The sequence below is a fragment of the Lepus europaeus genome, chromosome 14, assembly GCF_033115175.1.
Source record: "Lepus europaeus isolate LE1 chromosome 14, mLepTim1.pri, whole genome shotgun sequence".
NCBI lineage: Eukaryota > Metazoa > Chordata > Mammalia > Lagomorpha > Leporidae > Lepus > Lepus europaeus.
This window is the reverse complement of record NC_084840.1, coordinates 97,745,047-97,766,499: the sequence shown is the minus strand read 5'-3', so window position 1 is coordinate 97,766,499 and position 21,453 is coordinate 97,745,047. Positions and strand designations below refer to the sequence as shown.

General features: G+C 51.1%; 1 protein-coding gene across 13 annotated transcripts in view; it reads right to left on the bottom strand.

Moving 5' to 3' along the window:
* Positions 1-21,453, bottom strand: part of PARD3 (par-3 family cell polarity regulator) — a 528,240-nt gene that overhangs the window by 237,831 nt on the left and 268,956 nt on the right. For all 13 annotated transcript variants that reach the window (XM_062211210.1, XM_062211216.1, XM_062211204.1 and 10 more), the window contains exons 8-11: positions 11,207-11,332; positions 9,062-9,375; positions 4,475-4,614; positions 1,609-1,737 (exon numbers count right to left, since the gene is read on the bottom strand). In XM_062211210.1, coding sequence (XP_062067194.1) covers positions 1,609-1,737; positions 4,475-4,614; positions 9,062-9,375; positions 11,207-11,332 — 709 coding nt within the window. The remainder of the gene's footprint in view (positions 1-1,608; positions 1,738-4,474; positions 4,615-9,061; positions 9,376-11,206; positions 11,333-21,453) is intronic.

Below are 21,453 nucleotides of genomic sequence, written 5' to 3'. Positions count from 1 at the left end.
TGCACGGTCTGATTCTGTGACATCTTGAAAAGCGGCTGCAACGCGCATGAAAGACTGACGGCCTACTGGCTCACTCCTTAATGAAAAGCTTACAAGTAATAAATTAAATAACCAACGGGGGTGGGGGGACAGGCGGCAGCAGAAGGGAAAAACAGAAGCGTGGAAGATCAAAATTGGACAAGGGACTCTGACAAACCTGAAGCCGTGATGTTGGCAGGGGCCCTGCAGGCGGCTGCTCCAGAGAACAGTGTGCAGGCCCTGGCACGCGAGTAATGGGAAGGAGGAAGGGAAGCAGCCCCGAATGGGCTGGAGACCCCCGCCTTTCTCCACCACGCTCATTTACAATTTAATGGAGACATCTCCAGATTTAGGATCAGGTGGCATTTTAAGCACAAAATTGGATTTAACAGTGGGGGGAAAATGGAAAACCCAATTTAAATTGAGAAATAATGCATTAAACATTTTTTAGACATAAAGGAGTTTTCATAATTTATGCAAGATCTACGTAAAACAGGCGTTCACTTTTCAACCGCGTCCCAATCTGACATTTCCATGAAGTCACACTGAGTTTTGAGACTTTTCTGTGACCAAGCGATAGGATGCACATGGCTGAAATGTCTCATCCCGGTAAGCAACGCTTAGATAAACGGATATGATTTAGGGAGAGAATAAAAATGGTTTTTGTTTACAGTCAAAGGAAAAATTTTATCAACGCTGACACAACCAAGTTATAACGGAAGACAATTAGGAGCGATTTGGGAGCTACATTCCCAAAACCCTGCCACTCTCATCAGCACCAATTACTACTTGGAGAACAGAACAAGCCAGCAGGCAGGCACACCAAGGCCCTACAGCGACCCAAGTAGAATCTGTCCAGAAATATTTCGAATTGTTGCCGCTGCTGGAAATAAAAACTTTCTCACCATATCACAAGCCCAAGGTAAGTCATCCAATTAGGTCAATTTTCCCTATAAATGAAACCTAGCACTTTTTAAAGAAGATTCAGAACTGGGTAAACTTAACACGCACAGCCGTTCACACCAGAGCCGTGTAAAGGCTCCTGGCTGATACCTAGCACTAGCGTGTGCGTATGAAAGTGAGGCAGGCTGCAAACAAACGCCTCTTCACTCCAACCAACACCCTCTGCGCCGGTGCCGCACAGTCGCAGGGCTGCGGTCTTTCTCTGTGTAGGCCCAGGCATCTCTGTGAAGGCCCCTTTCCTGTGACAGCAAGGGGCCTCTTTCTCTGGCTCAGCTGCAGGGACTGGGAGCGTCTGCAGCAGGAAAATGTGTCATATGTAGGGGGAGGATGGCCAGCCTCCAACGACAGCCTTTGGAGTGACAGTGACGAGATGACTGACGTCTCTGTAGTCAACCAGTCCATCTGAGTGTGCAGTGACAAACACCTGATGTCCTCCAAGACGGCCCCGGTCTGATTTCTAAACACCTGACGTTCGTCACCAAAGCACCCCTTGCCAACTCACGGGGACACTGCCTGCCTGGAGGGAGCCGCGCCTCGGAAAAGGCCTCCAGGAGCACCGCAGGGGGCAGCTGCCCAGGCCCGGGCTCCTGCGCTCTGAAAGCCGTCCCCTGCCCCACGTGTACACACCAGCTCCCTGGGGTGGAAGGCGTCCTCCTGGCGGAAGACCAGGAGGCTCACGGTCCCCTCCATCTTGGTGCTTCTCAGCAGGGACACCACCTCCTCCTGGGACTTGCCCGCGATGTCTACTCCGTTCACCTGAAACAGACAGAGCTCAGCTGCGGTCATGGGCAGACAGACATCGGGAGGGAAGGCACACGAGCAGGAGGACTGACCCCTGACCCCTGACCCCTGACCGACGGGGCATGAGGCCATGCATGGACCTGCTCACCGCTTAAGCTTCTGAGGCTAACAAAGGAGCTGGGACACAGAACCATGAGGACGGAGGCGGCGGTCAGTGTATTTCGCTGCCCATCCATCAACCATCAGCACACTGACAAGCCACAAGGCACGAACAGACACATTCTAGATGTCCGAGTTAACACGACGCGTACTGACGTGGCCCTGAGAACCTCCAGTGGCCATGGGGACCTCAGGTTGCCTGATGTGAAAATAAATGGTGTAGTAAAAATACACCAAAAATGTTCTGCGACAGATGCTTTGGCTTTTGATGAAACTTTACAAAACATAATGAAGAAAACATTCTATCCCTAAAAGGCAGACACTGAACGAGAAGCAGCAATTCACTCTTTTTTTCCTTCCCAATGATGTAAGGAAATTCCAGCAAGAAACAGGGCCTTGGAACAACTCAGGCCTAGGGAATCCCTGTACTTCTGCTTCATAGGAAGGGTGATTGCAAACACAATTTACTGATCAGAAATGAGAGGATGTGTTTCTTAAAGCATTCTATATTAATTTCTTTGGATAAAAACAGTATTTTGTGCAAGGCAAAAACCTATATAACTTTAATCACAACATCAAGGGGGCAGGGAGCGGTGGTACAGTGGGTTAAGTCTCCACTTGTGACACTGGCATCCCACAGTGGAGCGCTGGTTTGGCAAGTAAATTCCTTTGAAAAATTACCTGGTCAAAATGTCCCATTAGGTAAAATATGTTTTAGAAAGTTGTGCTTTCTGGTAAAATAATCCTATATAACTTAACATTGTATTATGAAAGTATGGCAGCAAACAGACAACAACAATTCAAAGAAACACATTCTACACAATAAAAACAAAAACTAGCCACTGGATACCTTTTCCTTTCTCAAATTGCACAGGCTCAGATACTTCGTAAAACTGTCCACAGAATTGCTGAAACAGTACAGGTTCATGAAGATTGGGTTCAAAACATAAAAACCAGGTTTCAGGTTTAAGATCTGACAGCCACAGCTCTGAACAGATACAGGCTGCAGGTCACTCCCAACGCTCAGAAAGCAAACAACTGTCGGAGAGAAGTGCCGAGAGTATGAACAAGCAACGCTGCCGCGGCACAGGGGCAAAGGCAGGGGTGCGATGTGCGGACCAGGGTCCGACTCGCGGAGCTGGGCAGTGCAGAGGAGCACTGCACCACGGCACATTCCACAGCCCTGAAAGCTCAACGCAGAGCCCAATCCACAAGGGCTGCGCTTGGAGAGGCGGTTTAGACAGCACTAGGGACTCCTGCGTAACATAACCGAGTGCCTGGCTTCGGGTCCAGGCTGCTTGCTGACTCCGACTCCTGCTGATGTGCACCGTGGGAGGCCGTGGGGAAAAGTTCTGGTACTTGGATCCCTGTCATCTACACGGGAGACCTGAATTGAGATCCCGGCTCCTTGCGCCAGCCTGGCCCAGCCCTAGCTGTTGTGGGCATCTGGGGAGTGAACCAGTAGGTGGAATATCCACCTCTTTCTCTGTCTCTACCTTCCAAATAAATAAAAATATGAATAAATAATCTTAAAGTACAAAAGACCGATGTGGTAAAAGCTGACCTCGTCATGGTATTTAATGCTATTTAATTACTTGGGAACACAATACCTGCTAATAGGAAGACCGACATGTGGCTAACGAAGTATACTTTCCCTTAGCCCTTTTCCTGTTTCTCTTGTATGAACAACTCCCCACACAGGTAGAAACTACATTTCTAAAATTGGGTTGATAACCTGAGACGGCCAGGAACACCAAGGAACCGAAACACCAGAGTTCTAGAAAGGAGATCGGTTTTTCATTTGTTCCCGAAATTGAACTTTCATGTCTCGAGTCATTCTCCATGCAGCCACTGAAAAATTCCCCTCCTCCTCACATCAAGACTCGCTGTGTCCTTGGCTTTCACTGCTGTCCACTCTGATGACAAGGGGGACAGCACATGGCCTGATGTGAACGTAAAACATCTAGAAACACAACTGCACAGACGCTGGACTCACATGCGTGTGTGGACTACATGCGCCTGATCTCACAGACCCAATGTATGAGTCGGGAGAACTCCAGACACAAACCCAGTGAACAGGCAGTCTGCCACCGGATAAAAACAAAACATGAAACAGAAAGACACTGTTCTGTGATGCACCCTTCGACTACCATGTGTAACTTAACGTCGTATTCTCTGAAAAAGGATCCGAGGTGGACTCTTGACCATGGACCTCGTCAAGAGCCAGGGGATGGGCACTGGCATTGTAGGGTAGCAGGCTAAGCTGCCTGCAACACCGACATCCCATATGAGCACCAGTTCCAGTCCCAGCAGTTCCACTTCCTATCCAGCTGCCTGCTAATGACCTGGGAAAGCAGCAGAAGATGGCTCAAGTGCCTGGACCCCTGCCACTCAGGTGGAAGACCAGGAAAGAATTCTTGGCTTTGGCCCAGCCCAGCCCTGGTTGGTGTGGCCATTTGGAGAGCGAACCAGCAGATGCAAGATCTCTCTCTCTCTCTCTCTCTCTGTCCCTTTCTCTGTAACCCTGCCTTTCAAGTAAGTAGATGTATCTGACAGAGAGAAAGAGGGGGCAGCAGGCACAAACCCAGCTCACCTCCACCAGCCGGTCTCCGGCCTTGAGCCGGCCGTCCTGGATGGCCGCGCCGCGAGGGAGGATGTTCTTCACGTAGATGGGGGCCGAGCCGCCTATCGTCACGTCGCGGGAAGTGATGCTGAACCCCAAGCCCTCTGAACCTACACAGGGAGGAGGAAAACGGGAATGAGATGAGCCAGATGCAGGTGTCCTGCAGAGCACCCACTGCCTCTGCACAGACGGGCCACCGCCTGACCTTCCAACAGCTCCCACTGCCTCTGCACGGACGGGCCATCGCCTGGCCTTCCAACAGCTCCCACTGCCTCTGCACAGACGGCCATCGCCTGACCTTCCAACAGCTCCCGCTGCCTCTGCACGGACGGGCCATCGCCTGACCTTCCAACAGCTCCCACTGCCTCTGCACAGACGGCCATCGCCTGACCTAACAGCTCCCACTGCCTCTGCACAGACGGGCCATCGCCTGACCTTCCAACAGCTCCCACTGCCTCTGCACAGACGGCCATCGCCTGACCTAACAGCTCCCACTGCCTCTGCACAGACGGGCCATCGCCTGACCTTCCAACAGCTCCCGCTGCCTCTGCACAGACGGGCCATCGCCTGACCTTCCAACAGCTCCCGCTGCCTCTGCACAGACGGGCCATCGCCTGGCCTTCCAACAGCTTCCCCTGCCTCTGCACAGACGGGCCATCGCCTGGCCTTCCAACAGCTCCCGCTGCCTCTGCACAGACGGGCCATCGCCTGACCTAACAGCTCCCACTGCCTCTGCACAGACGGGCCATCGCCTGGCCTTCCAGCAGCTTCCCCTGCCCCTCATGCTTCAGAAGCCAGAGGACATTCCTCAGAACAGGCGGAATAATGGAAGCCATGGAAAGGCTGCAGCCATCAGAAGTCATTAAAGAAGAAACCGCAGTCTTCACAACGATGGTAAAAATGAACACAAATGTCTCTGAAACACTGCTAAGAAATCTAACGTCACCTCCATACCTGGAGATAAATAAGCTGTTTTTCTTTTAAAAAGATTGACTTATTTATTTGAAAGTCAGAGCTACTCAGAGAGAGAGGAGAGGCAGAGTGAGAGAGAGGTCTTCCATCCGATGGTTCACTCCCCAGTTGGACTCAACGGCCGGAGCTGCACCGACCTTCGGTGCAGGAGCCAGGAGTCAGGAGTCAGGAGCCTCGTTCAGGTCTCCCACATGGGTGGAGGGCCCACATTGGGCCATCTTCCACTGCTTTCCCAGGCCATAGCACAGAGCTGGATCGGAAGTGGAGCAGTCAGGACTCAAACCAGCGCCCATATGGGATGCTGGCGCTTTAGGCCAGGGCGTTTACCTGCTGCGCCACAGAGCCGGCCCCGAAAAATAAACTGTTCAAACCTGCAGTTAAGGCGGTTGGCGTCACAGCATAGCAGATTAAGCCACCACCTGCCAGGCTGGGGTCCCGTATGGTTGCTGATTGGAATCCCAGCTGCTCCACTTTCCAGTCCAGCTCCCTGCTAATGTACCTGGGAAAGCAGTAGAAAGTGGCGCACCTCTTGGGCCCCTGCACTCATGTGGGAGACCTGAATGGAGCTCTTGGCTTCAGCCTGGCCTAGCCTTAGCTGTCGTAGCCATCTGGGGAGTGAACCAGCAGATGGAAGATCTCTCTGCGTCTCTCTCTCTCTCTCTCTCCATAACTCTTTGAAATAAATAAACACATCGTTAAAACAAACTAAACTTCACTTCTCTCTCTCCCTGTAGGAAAATAAACCTCTGCTAAAACCCACAGTAAGCAGTAATTGAGAACAACCAAGTAGGAATGGTGTTGAGACTTACATAAGGACTTGGGGAGGTGACAGTGTTTACGGAGAAGGAAAAGTTTCCTGCGTAGCCCTTCACGAAGTCAAAAACGCCTATCGTCTTTCCTTCGCTCTCATCTAACTAACCTGGATCTAACCATACCTCACTCCAGGGCACCTCGCTCTCCGACAGTGCCCCCCTCATCTGAACATTACTGCATTTAAAGACACTGACATGAACGAGGCATTCACAATTCCTCCACTGACTTCTTCAATTTAAGTTCCTGGCTCTTTGGCAGCTGCCTCTTCAAGCCATCTTGCAAGCTCAACACAGTGCAGAAAAGGGGTTAAATGTCACCAGAACCGACACGCCATGAGCCACCAAGTACTGAGGGAAGATAATGACAAACGTCTAATGAATCTAACACTCCTGGTCATGAGCAATTCCTATCTAGGCTTTTAAAAAACGCTCACTTTGTAAGATACTAGGTTCCATTTCAGCTAAATAATAGGCCGAATGCTTGCTTATTAAAAGAAGAATAGAGAGATCTGGGAAAAGGAAGAATTCAGAGAAAAATAATTTAACACAGCATTCAGGGTAAAGCAGTGAAGTAGAAATAGAAGGGAGCACACAAACAGGGCTGAGAACCACGGGACCCGGACAAAACAGAGAGGAGGAAGCAGAAAAGTCACCATAATCGCACCTGTAACAAACCCACCGTAAATTATTCTCCTGTTCAACAAAACATTCATTTCTTTCCAGGCTGAAGTCCCTCTAATGTGCCCGGACTGTTAATTTCTAAAGGCTTCCGTGTGGCACTTGAACGGCGTCCTGTCGATATGAAATTTTCCTAATTATTCCGTTGGGACCTTCCCATGTGTCTCTGTGCTTCCATGGAACTCGGGTGACTTGCAATAACATTTATTAAGAAAGAATTCTAAATTATTCTCCCCTTGCAATATTAATCTGTATGAACTACAAAGACTGACTGCAATGCGAACCTCAATACTATTAAAATATCAGCAATAACCCCTAAATCTGTAAGCTAAAAGTTCAGCCAATGACCTTTAAAAGAAAGATAAATAGATATCAATTTTCATTTAGCAAAGCCAACAAAACATTTTGCCCTGACTGAAACAGATTACTGACCTTCTCCTCCAGCTTTATTAAAAAGCTAATTTCTACAAAAGAGCAGGGTATTTGAGAATGGCAATAAATATTAAGAAATCATAATTATGGAAGCAAGCACATCAGAGCGGGTCTGTTCCACCATGTTCTATGACGTAGCTCTAACGCTGTGCCAGAACCACTTCTGGAAGGCTGCTCTCTGCAGTCTTGAGTTGGCTCCAACTCTTGTCTGAAGAACTGTTGTCTCTCAAAACGCATTAGTTCACTCTGAGCTGAACTGAAAGTTGAACAATGATCCATCACACGGCTTAACGTACTTGATCAAACAACATAACTATTAATAGTTGTTATGAATGTTTCCTTTTAGCTATCCACTCAATTCTTACATAAATATCACTAAGATATCTGCAGTCAGTCCTAATCAAAGAAAGGGGCCGGTGCCTGTCACAGTGGACACGTTCACTCCAAAACACACAGGGCCCAGGTTTCAGTCTGGGTCCACGTCCAATCCAGCTCCCTGCCTACCCTGCTAATGTACCTGGGAAGCCAGGAGAAGATGGCCCAAGTGCTCAGGCCCCTGCACCTACGAGGGGCACCTGGATAAAGCTCCTGGCTTCCTCTTGGCCCAACGCCGATCATCGCGGCCATTTGTGGAGTTACCCAGTGGATGGAAGACTTTCTCTCTGTAACTCTTTCAAATAAAAAATCCTTCAAAAAATGCAATCACATCTTCTGAATAAAACTGTGAGCTCCCGTAATGGTTCTTCGACCGGGAAAATAAAAGCCACATCATTGCTCAGGGACAGTGCCCCAGGCAAGCACGGCGTGGTTGTGGACAGCCAGCAGCCAGCACGCCCGAACCAACGTGCCGAGCAGGGGGACGAGCACTGTGGTCCACTCCGAGTTCAGGCGAGCAAAGCTGCTCACACCCCGGCCAAGTGCACTGCTCGCACCTGGGACGGGCGCAAGCTCAGACCTACCCCTCCCTACAAGGAGAGGTGACGGGCGTGCTTGGCTTGGGGCCCACGCCCGCATCTCCATGCACGCTTATCCTCACCACTGACTGGAATCCCATTCCTAGCTTCACGCGGCGCCAGTCTTCGCCGGGTGGAAATGTCCACTGCCCACGTCAGGAACCGCGAATCCTCCCGCAGCGCAAACGTCCAGAAACCACCCTCATTTGTGAGGAAAATCCGCCCGCGTGGACACCCTCCCTCGTCTATAGGCCTCAGCTTCTGACGGGACTCGCGTTCCCGCGTGTGTAGCAAACAGGGCCCACAGACCACACATTCCCGGACGTCGGGGTCCGTCAGGATGGCCGCCCGGGGACCCCGAGTCTCCCCGGACGTCGGGGTCCGTCAGCATGGCCGCCCGGGGACCCCGAATCTTCATGCATCAGGGTCCGTCAGGATGGCTGCCCGGGGACCCCGAGTCTCCCCGGACGTCGGGGTCCGTCAGTGCGGCCTCCCGAGGACCCCGAATCTCCCCGTACATCGGGGTCTGTCAGCACGGCCCCGCGTCCCCCCCCAGCACTGCCCGAGGCCCCCGAGCACGGCCCGAGGCCCCCCCAGCATGGCCCCACGTCCCCCCCAGCATGGCCCGAGGCCCCCCCAGCACGGCCCCGCGTGCCCCCCAGCACGGCCCGAGCCCCCGAGGCCCGCGCCCCGTCCACGGGCGGCCGCACCTTTCTTGAGCTGGACGTGCAGGCGCCGGCCGACCTTCTTGGTGCCGTGGGCGAGCGGGGCGGGCAGAGGCGCGCTCGGAGGTGGTCGCGGGTGGGCGTCCCCGGGCTCCGGCGCGCGGGCCGGGCCGGGGAGCCCCAGGCCGCCCCCCGCCCTGCCGTCGGCCACAGCCGGGCTGTCGGGGCTGGGGCGGGGGGCGCAGGCCTGGCGGCTCTCGCTCTGAGACAGCAGCTCGTACTGCTCCTTCCTGGCGGCGGGCACCACGTGGAACCAGATGACGGGCGTACGCATGGCGTGGCGGAACAGGTGCTGCGCCCTGCGGGGGAGGGACAGGTGTGAGACCCCCGCGGGGGAGAAGGGACAGGTGAGCTTCCCCACCGTGCGGGACCCCGGGTAGGAGGGACAGGTGCGGGACCCTGCGGGGGAGGGACGGGTGAGCTTCCCTGCCGTGGGGGGAGGGACAAGTGCAGGACCCCGCGGAGGGAGGGACAGGTGCGGGGGGGGGGGGGGGCCGTGGGGGAAGGGACAGGTGAGCTTCCCCACCGTGCAGGCCCCCGGGTGGGAGGGACAGGTGCAGGACCCCGCGGGGGAGGGACAGGTGAGCTTCCCACCCGTGCAGGCCCCCGGGTGGGAGGGACAGGTGCAGGACCCCGCAGGGGGAAGGGACAGGTGAGCTTCCCCGCCGTGGGGGGAGGGACGAGTGCAGGACCCCGCGGGGGGGGGGGGGGAGGGACAGGTGCGGGGGGGGGGCGGGGGGGAAGGGACAGGTGAGCTTCCCCGCCGTGCGGCCCCGCCCGCTGCTCCACGCAGAAGCCTCTGAAGCGTTTATGTGTTTATCTCAGAGGCGGAGACATCTTCCATCCCCTGGCTCACTCCCCAAATGGCCAGGATAGCCAGGGCTAGGCCAGGCCAAAGCCAGGAGCCAGGAGCTCCACGGGGTCCCTGGAGAGCAGCAGCAGAGGGCCCAAGTGCTGGGGCCCCTGCACCCACGCGGGAGACCAGGATGGAGCTCCTGGCTTCGGACCAGCCCAGCCCCAGCCACTGTGGCCATTTAAAGAGTGAATCTGCAGATGGAACATAGGTTTTTCTCTCTCTCTGTAACTCTGCCTCTCAGATATTTTTAAAAGAAAAACAGTCACTAATTTTCCAAGAAACATCTTCATGAAATCAATTCAGTTCTGCGTATGCAAGCATCAGGAGGCCAATGCAGCCTCAGTGCCTGGAAACGGGAACAGCAGGGGCTCAGGCGACCCAGACGGGAAGCTGCCTCCCCACCCTGGCTCCGTCCCCTTGCACCCCACATCCAGCAGAACTCTGCTGACTCCTGCCTTGCTCCGTGGGCCAACTGCTACTTCTCTAATGGAATAACGCCTTGAAAGTCTGATTATGACAAACACCACAGTCCAAAGGCGTTTTTCCCACAAAATTTAAAGGCTGCAATTCTGGAAAGAAAGTTTGGTCAGAGTGACCACAGTGCCGAGACTGAACTCCTCTAGTGTAAAAGCAGGGCCCAGCCCCGTCAGTCTCCCTTAGCCCCAGGTGTCCCTGCCTGTCCTTTATCAAAAGGACTTTACTAAATTGAGGGGGAGGTACAGGTGGCCTGTCAAGGTTCTAATCACCGGACCCCAGGAGTCATTTGCTTCTTAAGTGGGTAACTTGATGGCCAGTGTTGCCCAGAGGGTTTGTATAGGGGAATTCTAGGTTTGGGGCAGAAGGCAACTTACATGTCACCCCCCACCCCTGACCAATCGGAGCTCAGCTGGCCATCATCAGTTCCCTGAAGAACATGGCATTGCTGACCAAGGAAGGTCACGACCACCACTGACCAACCAGAAACTTGACATGAGGCGATCACACTCCTCTCAGCCTGTTTCAACCTGTGAAAGCCTTCACCCCCGGCTCCTTGGGGAGCCCAGGAATGAAGCCATAGCTGCCGGGCTCCTTGCTCTGCTTCCTCCCAGCACCCTGAGGCCGGCGATTGGCTTCGTATACCTATGCCGGGTGAGCAGACGAAGCAGTGTCTACAATGGCAGTAATGACCCTGAGCTGACATTAACTTTGAAGAGCCAGCTCATTGTCGGACAGGCTCCTCCTCTGCAGACGACAGAGACGCCGGTGCCTGCGCCTCCTCCCGCGCCCACACTTACTGCTCAAACCTCCTGTTGCGAAGGTCGCCGTCGTTGATCCTGACGATACAGTCGTTCTCGTGGAAGAGGCCCTCGTGCTCAGCCTTGCCACCTTTCTCCAGCCGCTTCACCAGCAAACCTAGCGTTCTGGAACACGCAGAGGGCAGAGGGTCACACCCCAGCGAGCTGGGACACAAGAACGCACGTCACACACCAAGCGGAGGCAGCCTCCTGCGGACGCAGGTGTTCTGTCTGTAAAAACCTCCGAACTCAAGGGCATGGGAAACAGCTACTCACAGATGTTACCCCAACACCAAGTCGCAAATCACAACAACCTAATATGTGCAGAAACGGATCCTTCCAATAAATACAAGAAGCCATTTGCTGGATCATCAGTGTTACATCTGTGAACCAATCTGTATGCTTACAAATGATACACTGACAGAACCGGTTAATGGTTCGAGGGGTGTCCCAGTGGAGAGCGTGGGTGCCTGTGTGTTTGTGAAGGGCTCTTACAGTTTCCTGTCGGAAGCAACCTTTATGCAAAAGTAAATAAAAAGCTAATCTCACCGCACTGAAGGCTTGCTTGGCCTTAGCCTCCGAATTTGATAGTGCCTGATAGTCTGAATTTTTAAACTTGGGAGGTCCCTGAGAGGTAAGTTAGAGTTGTCTGGATTGACATTTGAAGAAAAATAGAATGTCAGTGAGAAGTACGAAGATACCTGGTCACCATTCTCCTGTTCTGTGTCTGTATTCAAACTTGACGTTGACAGAAGAGCTGGAATGAACGTTTAGGGACCCAAATGGAGGAAATAACCTGCCAGTGTACTTGCACTAGAACCCACACTGACTAACAGAATTTTCTACATATGCTGGGAAAACAGTGCTTTTTGGGAATCACAGTGTAAGCAAAAAAAATCTTTACTTAGTTCTGACTGCTACTATTTCTTTGGTGGGTGTCACCAATTCTATATAATGATCAATTCTATATCATGATCATCTACTTCCTAGGTTCGCATTTTCTCTTGTAGCCCTAATACCAAACACTCTTCACCCCCAAAAAGGTCTAGATCCTAGAATGTAGAATGTCTCAAAAAGTAAAACTGATGTGTGCAATGGGAGTATCCAGTCACCCATGCCTATTCTCCAGGAGAATGACTTGCAGCATCTTGCATGTGCTTTCCAGTAGAAATACACCCAAATGGATAGCTTCCTCCTCTCAACTTCCGCAGGAACTGTTGCAACTACTCAGAGCCATTTATCTCACTCTCCCGTTGTACCCACTCCTTATCTGCACTATTGCTCTGTAAGCTCCTAGCAGATACAGAAGATGGGATTCAGCAACTCACACCCCAGCACTTAGCCATTTTGATAAATGACAACTGAATTTATGGGTGATTGAGTTTAGCTGAGCCAAACAAGCCTCAGCTTTTTACAAAATAGAATACAAGAGAATAGAATTGAGATTCAGAGCCTCCTCCAGGAAGGTATCATTTATACTAAAGATCCAATTGAGCTAAAAAGCAAGAAAGCAGAAGCCTCGCTTCCCTTGTTGTTTTGCAGTTCAGCCTGTTTCTTTATGAATATTTATAAAGTAAGTGACTAACTCATCCTGGGGTGTCACTAAATACAGGAAAAAGGTATGATGCTGGGGTTAAGACTATCAAGGTGCAAGAACAAAAACAGGAGACAACATTTTATCAGCTCACCTTTAGCATCTACTACTACAAGGCTGTAAAAATACTAGTGACTGATAAAACAACATTATGTAGATAATCTTTGACTGCTTACTCTCACGTATGGGAGCTACATAAATACACAAAATTGTCTGAACATTGGACTATATTTAACGGGCATTACTTAGCAGCTAACTAGCGCTACTAATTAGTTTAACTTCATAAATTTATTCCCAATAGATCCTTTCAGTATTTATTACAGTTTAAAGCAGTATAATTTAGAAATCTATACTTCAATTCTGTAAGTGACATCAGTGCTTTTATCAGACGAATAGGTCAATGGATTTATATTCATCTAGATAATCTCTTTTCTTCATTAAACCTTTTTTTAAATCCTGGTAATCAGTCTAGAATAATCGTCCAAAGCAGAACGGCATGCCACGTCTCATTTATCAAATGATTAGGTTTCTGCCTAAATCCTCATTCGTGGACAAATGAATCAGCAACCCTAGTGAAGAGCAAACATTTTACAGCCCACAAATAAATACACTATCACGTTTTCAGGAACCAGAATGAAGTCTCTGAACCAAGGCATTCCCAACCAACACTGCTGACAGAGCCACAAAAACCTCAGACACGCAGGATCCCACTGTGGGTGGGCGGGGGCTTTCCCTGACTGACAGGGCACTGATCAGGGATTCAAAGGAACAGCCTGAATTAAGGTGAAGTCAGAGGCCTGCTGATTTCTAAGTACTTGACCACACTATTAGAATCATTCTCTCAAAAAGAATAGATTCATTTAAAAGCAAAGTGGTACAATCTGCAGAATTATCTCATTTGCTCCGCTAGGTGAAAATGATTACAAAAGGAATAGGAATGAGCCATCAAAAAAAGTTCTCAAGAAAATTGAACTGATAGCAGCTAGGCTGCAAGTGAAAAACATCTCTGGAGAGAAATCAAGGGGAAACAGAAATGACAGCCGCGTCTGCCTCCTCAACCGCCGAGGCAAAGCCATCTCAAAGAGCATAATTAAAAACAGCGTCAGGGGACATCGCACAGGCTCGAGCAGCAAACAGGGCTTGTTCTAGGGGAACAAAGAAGGGACACCTATGGCTGTCACGGGGAAGGTGACTGAAGCTAGCCAGTCCTGTGGCCTGTGGTGCCACGTGTGCAGGTGCAGAGAGCAGACGTTCTTCCTCACAGTGAGTTCCAGCGTCCCCCGTTGGAGCAACTGCGCTCCATCAGGAGAGGAAAGCACTTTGCAAAAATAAATAAATAAAAAAGGGGGCAAGGGAAGAGGGCCAGGTGGTGCCGGGGTGAGCACAGCTAGGAAAAAACCCTGCAGGAGCAGAGCACCCTGGAGAGGCTGTGCTGACAGCCATGGGATGGGAGGAAACACTTGGTGCTCGTGTGGATGGGGTGGAGCAGATGGAGAGGCACTGACTGTGGGGTCTGCAGGGGGGTTACACGGAGCCCTTCCAACTTCCCTCAAGAACCTAAAGTCAACCCTACTCGGCTCGCCCACTTTACTAGCAAATGCAAATGAGTTTTTTTCTGCTTCATAGGAAACATCCCAAACCTATTCCTCTTCCCCTATTTCTGACACGTGTTTCAAAACGGGGGACGGGGGCGGCAATAAGAAAACACTATGTCCACTGCATACAAATTTCACTTCTGAATAACTCTCCCCCCAAAACAGCCACCACCCCCAAAAAATAGGCAATGACCACGTGGATGTCCTTCAAGCCATTCCTTGTCGTTCATGAACAGTGTTTCTTAAAAAAGGGCAGGAAGAATACATTTCCAGAAAGTCTTTGCAATGCTGTATCTCTGTACCTGACTTTGGATGCATAATTAGAAATGTAGCTGCTTAGATTATATTAAGGATTGCACCACTACATTTTTATAAGGTTCATTAGCCTAATTATACACTTAATTAAAATAAACTCAGTCACACATGTTAACATTCTCAATCCTAAGTGTACACCACAACCAATGAGACAACTGAAAATAAGGAACAAATGTTTTATTGACATCTAAATTGGCTAAGTCTGAGTTCTGCTTTGAAATGTGAACTCCCAGCACCACCACCCCGCGGTATGGCAATGACCACAGCGCACCCTTACAGAACCTGCTGTAAATAAACTCCTGCAGCGAAGGCAGAGAAGCTACACGTGGACACGGGACATGGGCCCACCATCTCTGCTGATCCGAAGCCAGGAGCCAGGCGCTTCTCCTGGTCTCCCATGCAGGTGCAGGGCCCAAGCACTTGGGCCATCCTCCACTGCCTTCCCGGGCCACAGCAGAGAGCTGGCCTGGAAGAGGGGCAACCGGGATAGAATCCGGCGCCCCGACCAGGACTAGAACCTGGTGTGCCGGCGCCGCAAGGTGGAGGATTAGCCTGTTAAGCCACGGCGCCGGCCGGGCCCACCATCTTTGCAAAGGCAGCCAACGGGAGAATGTTCACAAGAACTCCAAGTTAATCCTCAATGCGTAAGGTGAAATGGATCCAAAAAGCCAAACACAAATGGAGAAGTTGTTCAGCTTCAGCCACAAACGTCAGACACTGTATTCCTTAAGAAACATATTTATCTGACTTCTAATACAAACCACTGACGATCGTCTGCGATTAGAAGCCAGTATGCAGCTGAGGGTGTACAACTGCACACTTCCAGACAAACGGTGTCTGACCCACGAAATGCTGTTACATGGGTTTTCCGAAAATAATTCAAAAACAATTGAGTATTCCAAGCTGAAGAGCACATTTGTTCTGTGCAGGTTCTATAATGTTCAAATCGACACTAATTCTTCCTTAACATGTGGACCAACGAGCTAAACAAGAGCCGAGATTCACAAATGCCTGACCTAACAAGGGATCTTCGTGGTTAAAATACAACTGGGACATCGAATCCCACATCAGATGGAGTCCTGGCTCATCTGCTTCTGACCCAACTCCCTGCCAATGTGTCTCGGAAGGCAGTGGATGATGGCCCAGGTACTCCACCCAGGGCCACACATGCGAGACCAGGATGGAGCTCCTGGCTTCGGAATGCCAAGGCCATCAGAGGAGTGAACCAGAAGATGGAACACCTCTTTTCCTCTGTGTTTCTCCCTCTATCTATCACTTCTCTGGGATTCACAACATGATGTATAAGGGACTCACTACCCCAGAGTGGACAAGCAAAGCTGGAGGGCACCTGAGGGCTCTCAGTGGAAGGCACGTTCATGTTACACCACCTTCCACGATGGATCATTCTTCCTAGCTCCAACCACCAAGTACCTTCTAAATGACTTGCATGTAGTTTCTTATTTAAACCACATGGAAGTCACGTCACGTGGCTCCCACTTCTCAGCTCGGGAGATGGAGGCTATGACATCAACATGCCTAAGACACACTCAGTGAAAGACAGAGCCAGGTTCAACTCCAGGTACCTGGACAGCTCTGAAGAGCTGCTCTGCCAGTAGCAAGATGACCTAACACACAGTCCAGGCAATCACAGCCGGCACGGAGGGACATCCAGCCGGGAGTTCTGGGACACACTCAGATGAGCTAAGGGCTGTAACCATGGACATCTGAGGAGACGCTAATATCATGCCCAGACGCTGCGGAGTGGACGAGAAGGCCGCTGTCAGAGCCACTCACAGATGCGTGCCTGCTCCAGCTGCAGACAGAGGTCCGTGCACGGACTTAAGAGGCAGGATTACTCAGTACACAGGATACCCAAAGCCAACTCGCTAATCTTTCAGTGACTACGCATGTTCACCTTTTCCTGGTTAGCCTGTGCTGAGACGTGTGCAGAACACAATTAACACGGCATGTGGAATACGCAGCTTCCAGCAGGCTCACTTGTATTTCACGTCAAAACTCCTAAGCATTCTTAAGCACTCTCTGAGGTATGCGAATGGGTTGTTCTGAGGTTAGATGGTAGAAATTACAGATAATGAGTAACTAAGTCTGGAGGGCAAAAGTCACGAACAGAAACCTGAAGGACCTTTCCACACCGTATTGACGCTGCACCTGACGCTCTCAGTATCACTGAAGATCCCTTTGAGAATAAAAAGCAAAGTTAACCTGTCAAACAGCGCTATGTTTGTAAAAACTATGTTGAGAATAAGCAGGGCATTTGTGGACACAGGCCGTGGCAGAAAACTACACACAGAGCCACACGAACACACTATACCCAAGTGTGTACTCACACACGTACACAAACACTGGAGGAGGCGGTGAGCTTTATCCGTGTGTACAAATGGCCGTGGGAAGTGACCCAGAAAAGCTGCTGGCATTCTTCTAAGAATCCATTGTCGGAGCAGGTGTTTGGGCTCAGTGTTAGGTAGGACACCTGCATCCCGTATCAGAGTGCCTGGGTTAGAGTCCAGGATCTAGCTCCTGAGCCCAGCTCCATGCCAATGCAAACTCAGAGAGGTGCCGGTGAGGACTCCATAGCTGGGACCCTGTGACTCACAGGGGAGACCCGGACTGAGTTCCCGAGTCCCAAAACAGGCCTGGCCCAAGAAAGATCTGTCTGTGTCTCTGCCTTGCAAATAAATAAGAAACTTAAAAATACGTTTTAACAATACTTGTTTCTATACTGGAAAAATTTAGAATATCCACTGCATGTTAGACTGCGGAGCTCAAGCAAAAACCAGAGTAATTTTTAAAAGAACGCAATCATTTTGCTTGAAAACCTTCATCAATTCCATTATTTACTGAATTAGTATATTGCCTGACTGGGACTTGTAAGCATTTCATAAAGTGATTCTTAAAAATCACTCTGATGCTTTCTGCCAATGTTACAATTCCACTCATGTACACAGAACTTCCCACCCAACTAAGAACAACTGCACAAGTATGAAGACCACAGCAGGTGCACAGTGGCCTTAAAAATCTGCCTAACGTTGGCCACACCAGTTCCTAGCCCTTAGTTGTCTTTGACATGGACGGTGGTGCCGAGCAGGCAGCTTTTTGTTCTAATACAAAGCTCCCACTCTCCCTTCTCCGTAAGACCCTTTGACTTTGAACAGCCAAACGAGAAAGTGTGTCTGACTTGTACTGGTGACCTTTATAAAAATAAGCATTCAGTGAGGGTTGTTCAATTAGTTCTATCTCCCAAATGGAGACGGCCTAAGGATGATTGGAATTTCGTACAGGGGAGTTATTCTCAGAAATTTCAACCCACCCCCACAAAGATGCAACTCCTCCCGCGCTGCACTTCATTTCCTCCTGTCTGCTTCACTCACCCTCTCTCCCCGGGGACCCATGCAGCTCCCCTCACAAGCCGCCAGCCAGAGTCAGGGACCTCACACGGGCAGCTGCTGCTGACCGGGCTCCCCAGCACCTGCTGAACACGCCTGAGATCCCACCTGTCGCTCACCTCGACAGCAAACCCCCGCACCCTACTGTTCAGTCTCCATACGGAAGCTGGTGATGCCTAAAAGGCTTTAAGTGGGGGGAAAAGTGCTTTTCTCAAAGCCTCGTTCCTTATATAGGAAAGCCGCAAAATCCTGGAGCACACAATATTTTCCGTATCAAATGTCAAATTAATGGGAATTAAAACTGACTCCGAGAGGCGAGGGCACTGTGGCACAGTGGGTTAAGACACACATCCCGCACCTGAGTGCCTGGCTTGAGTCCTGGCTACTACTCTGCTTCTAATCTAGTTTCCTGCTCACGTGCTCAGGAGGCAACAATGATGAAACACGTATGGTTTCTGCCACACGTGGAGACCTGGATCGAGTCCCTGGCTCCTGGCATCAGCCTGGGCCAACCCCACTACTGCTGGCATTTGGGGGAAGAACCAGCAGATACAAGATCTCTTTCTCCCTAATTAAAAAAAGGAAAGTGTTTAAAAACATTCCTTGGCTATAGAAGAAGTAGTTCCGGATCTGCCCAGAGACCCCTTGTTCACTATTGGGATAAACTTTGTGAAATGCATTCTTTTCATTAATCTACCCAGAAGGTTTCTTTTTCTATCTTATTCTCCTTTTACCTGATTATTTCTTCCCAGTATCTTTTTGCAAGGAGGCAGGAAATACACAATAAATGACCAATAAAATGTTTATAAGTGACATACTGGTTCTATGGCCAGAACACACACATACACAACTAAATCACAATTTGTGATGAGTTACATTTTACAAGCAGCTTAAGGGACAATAATATACGGAAACTATAATTTATGCATTTTACCTTCTGACTGTTTCCCTGATGCAAATATTTTAATATTTTATATAATTTTCAATTGTATGTTTTAATAAAAGAAATAAAGAGCCACCTGGAAAACAATTAATGTTGCTTAAATGAGTTTTTTGAAAAAATTTTAAGAATTTTCCAGAATTCAAAAAAAAAAAAAAAATAGTGGACAACTGGCACAGTAGTTAAGTCACCCACTGGGGACACCAGTGCCGTATATTGGAGTGCTGGATTAAGTCTCAGACAGACTTCTGATCCAGCTCCCTGCTAACGCACACCCTGGGAGGCTGCACGTGACGGGTCAAGTTCCTGGGTCCCTGCCACCCACATGGGAGATTGGAATGAGTTTAGCAGGTCTAGCCCTGGTTATTGTGGGGATCTGGAGAGTGAATAAGCAACTATGCTTCTCCATTTGTTTCTCTGCTTTTCAAAGAGAAAATAAAAATAAATTTCAACAAAAGTATCAAATTTAAAGGTAATGAAATTATGCTTAAATAAAAGTAATTTATTTAAAAACAGAGGAGGAAAAAAGAAAAGCAGCCACAAAGCTGTGACGCTCCACCCCCAAAGATCCAAGGAGGATTTCACAGCTGGCAATCCAGCCCAGCCTGCCACACGCCAGCCTGCATCAGAGCTCTGGGCAACCCAGGTGCTGGCAGAGGAAATCCCATCGCCTCTGCTCGCCCAAGCCGGTGCGAGCTGAACCCGCCAGATTCATAACGTAGGAGGAAGTGGTACAACTGCTCCAGCAGTCATTGACAAACTGTGCGTCCTGGTGATGTGAGCACCACTGTGTTGTGTGCTCTGGGCACACCTGTGCTGTGTCCTGGTCTGGGCACACCTGTGCTGTGTCCTGGTGGTCTGGGCACACCTGTGCTGTGTGTCCTGGTGGTCTGGGCACACCTGTGCTGTGTCCTGGTGGTCTGGGCACACCTGCGCTGTGTGTCCTGGTGGTCTGAGTGCACCTGTGCTGTGTGTCCTGGTGGTCTGGGCACACCTGTGCTGTGTCCTGGTGGTCTGGGCACACCTGTGCTGTGTGTCCTGGTGTCTGGGCACACCTGTGCTGTGTGTCCTGGTGATCTGGGCACACCTGTGCTGTGTGTCCTGGTGGTCTGGGCACACCTGTGCTGTGTCCTGGTGGTCTGGGCACACCTGTTCTGTGTGTCCTGGTGGTCTGGGCACACCTGTGCTGTGTGTCCTGGTGGTCTGGGCACACCTGTGCTGTGTGTCCTGGTGGTCTGGGCACACCTGTGCTGTGTGTCCTGGTGGTCTGGGCACACCTGTGCTGTGTGTCCTGGTGCTCTGGGCACACCTGTGCTGTGTGTCCTGGTGCTCTGGGCACACCTGTGCTGTGTCCTGGTGGTCTGGGCACACCTGTGCTGTGTGTCCTGGTGGTCTGGGCACACCTGTGCTGTGTCCTGGTCTGGGCACACCTGTGCTGTGTGTCCTGGTGATCTGGGCACACCTGTGCTGTGTGTCCTGGTGGTCTGGGCACACCTGTGCTGTGTCCTGGTCTGGGCACACCTGTGCTGTGTGTCCTGGTGGTCTGGGCACACCTGTGCTGTGTGTCCTGGTGGTCTGGGCACACCTGTGCTGTGTGTCCTGGTGGTCTGGGCACACCTGTACTGTGTGTCCTGGTGGTCTGGGCACACCTGTGCTGTGTCCTGGTCTGGGCACACCTGTGCTGTGTGTCCTGGTGGTCTGGGCACACCTGTGCTGTGTGTCCTGGTGGTCTGGGCACACCTGTGCTGTGTCCTGGTCTGGGCACACCTGTGCTGTGTGTCCTGGTGGTCTGGGCACACCTGTGCTGTGTGTCCTGGTGGTCTGGGCACACCTGTGCTGTGTGTCCTGGTGGTCTGGGCACACCTGTGCTGTGTGTCCTGGTGGTCTGGGCACACCTGTCCTGTGTCCTGGTGGTCTGGGCGCACCTGTGCTGTGTGTCCTGGTGGTCTGGGCACACCTGTGCTGTGTGTCCTGGTGCTCTGGGCACACCTGTGCTGTGTGTCCTGGTGGTCTGGGCACACCTGTGCTGTGTGTCCTGGTGCTCTGGGCACACCTGTGCTGTGTCCTGGTGGTCTGGGCACACCTGTGCTGTGTGTCCTGGTGGTCTGGGCACACCTGTGCTGTGTGTCCTGGTGCTCTGGGCACACCTGTGCTGTGTCCTGGTGGTCTGGGCACACCTGTGCTGTGTCCTGGTGCTCTGGGCACACCTGTGCTGTGTGTCCTGGTAGTCTGGGCACACCTGTGCTGTGTGTCCTGGTGCTCTGGGTACACCTGTGCTGTGTGTCCTGGTGGTCTGGGCACACCTGTGCTGTGTCCTGGTGGTCTGGGCACACCTGTGCTGTGTCCTGGTGGTCTGGGCACACCTGTGCTGTGTGTCCTGGTGGTCTGAGCGCACCTGT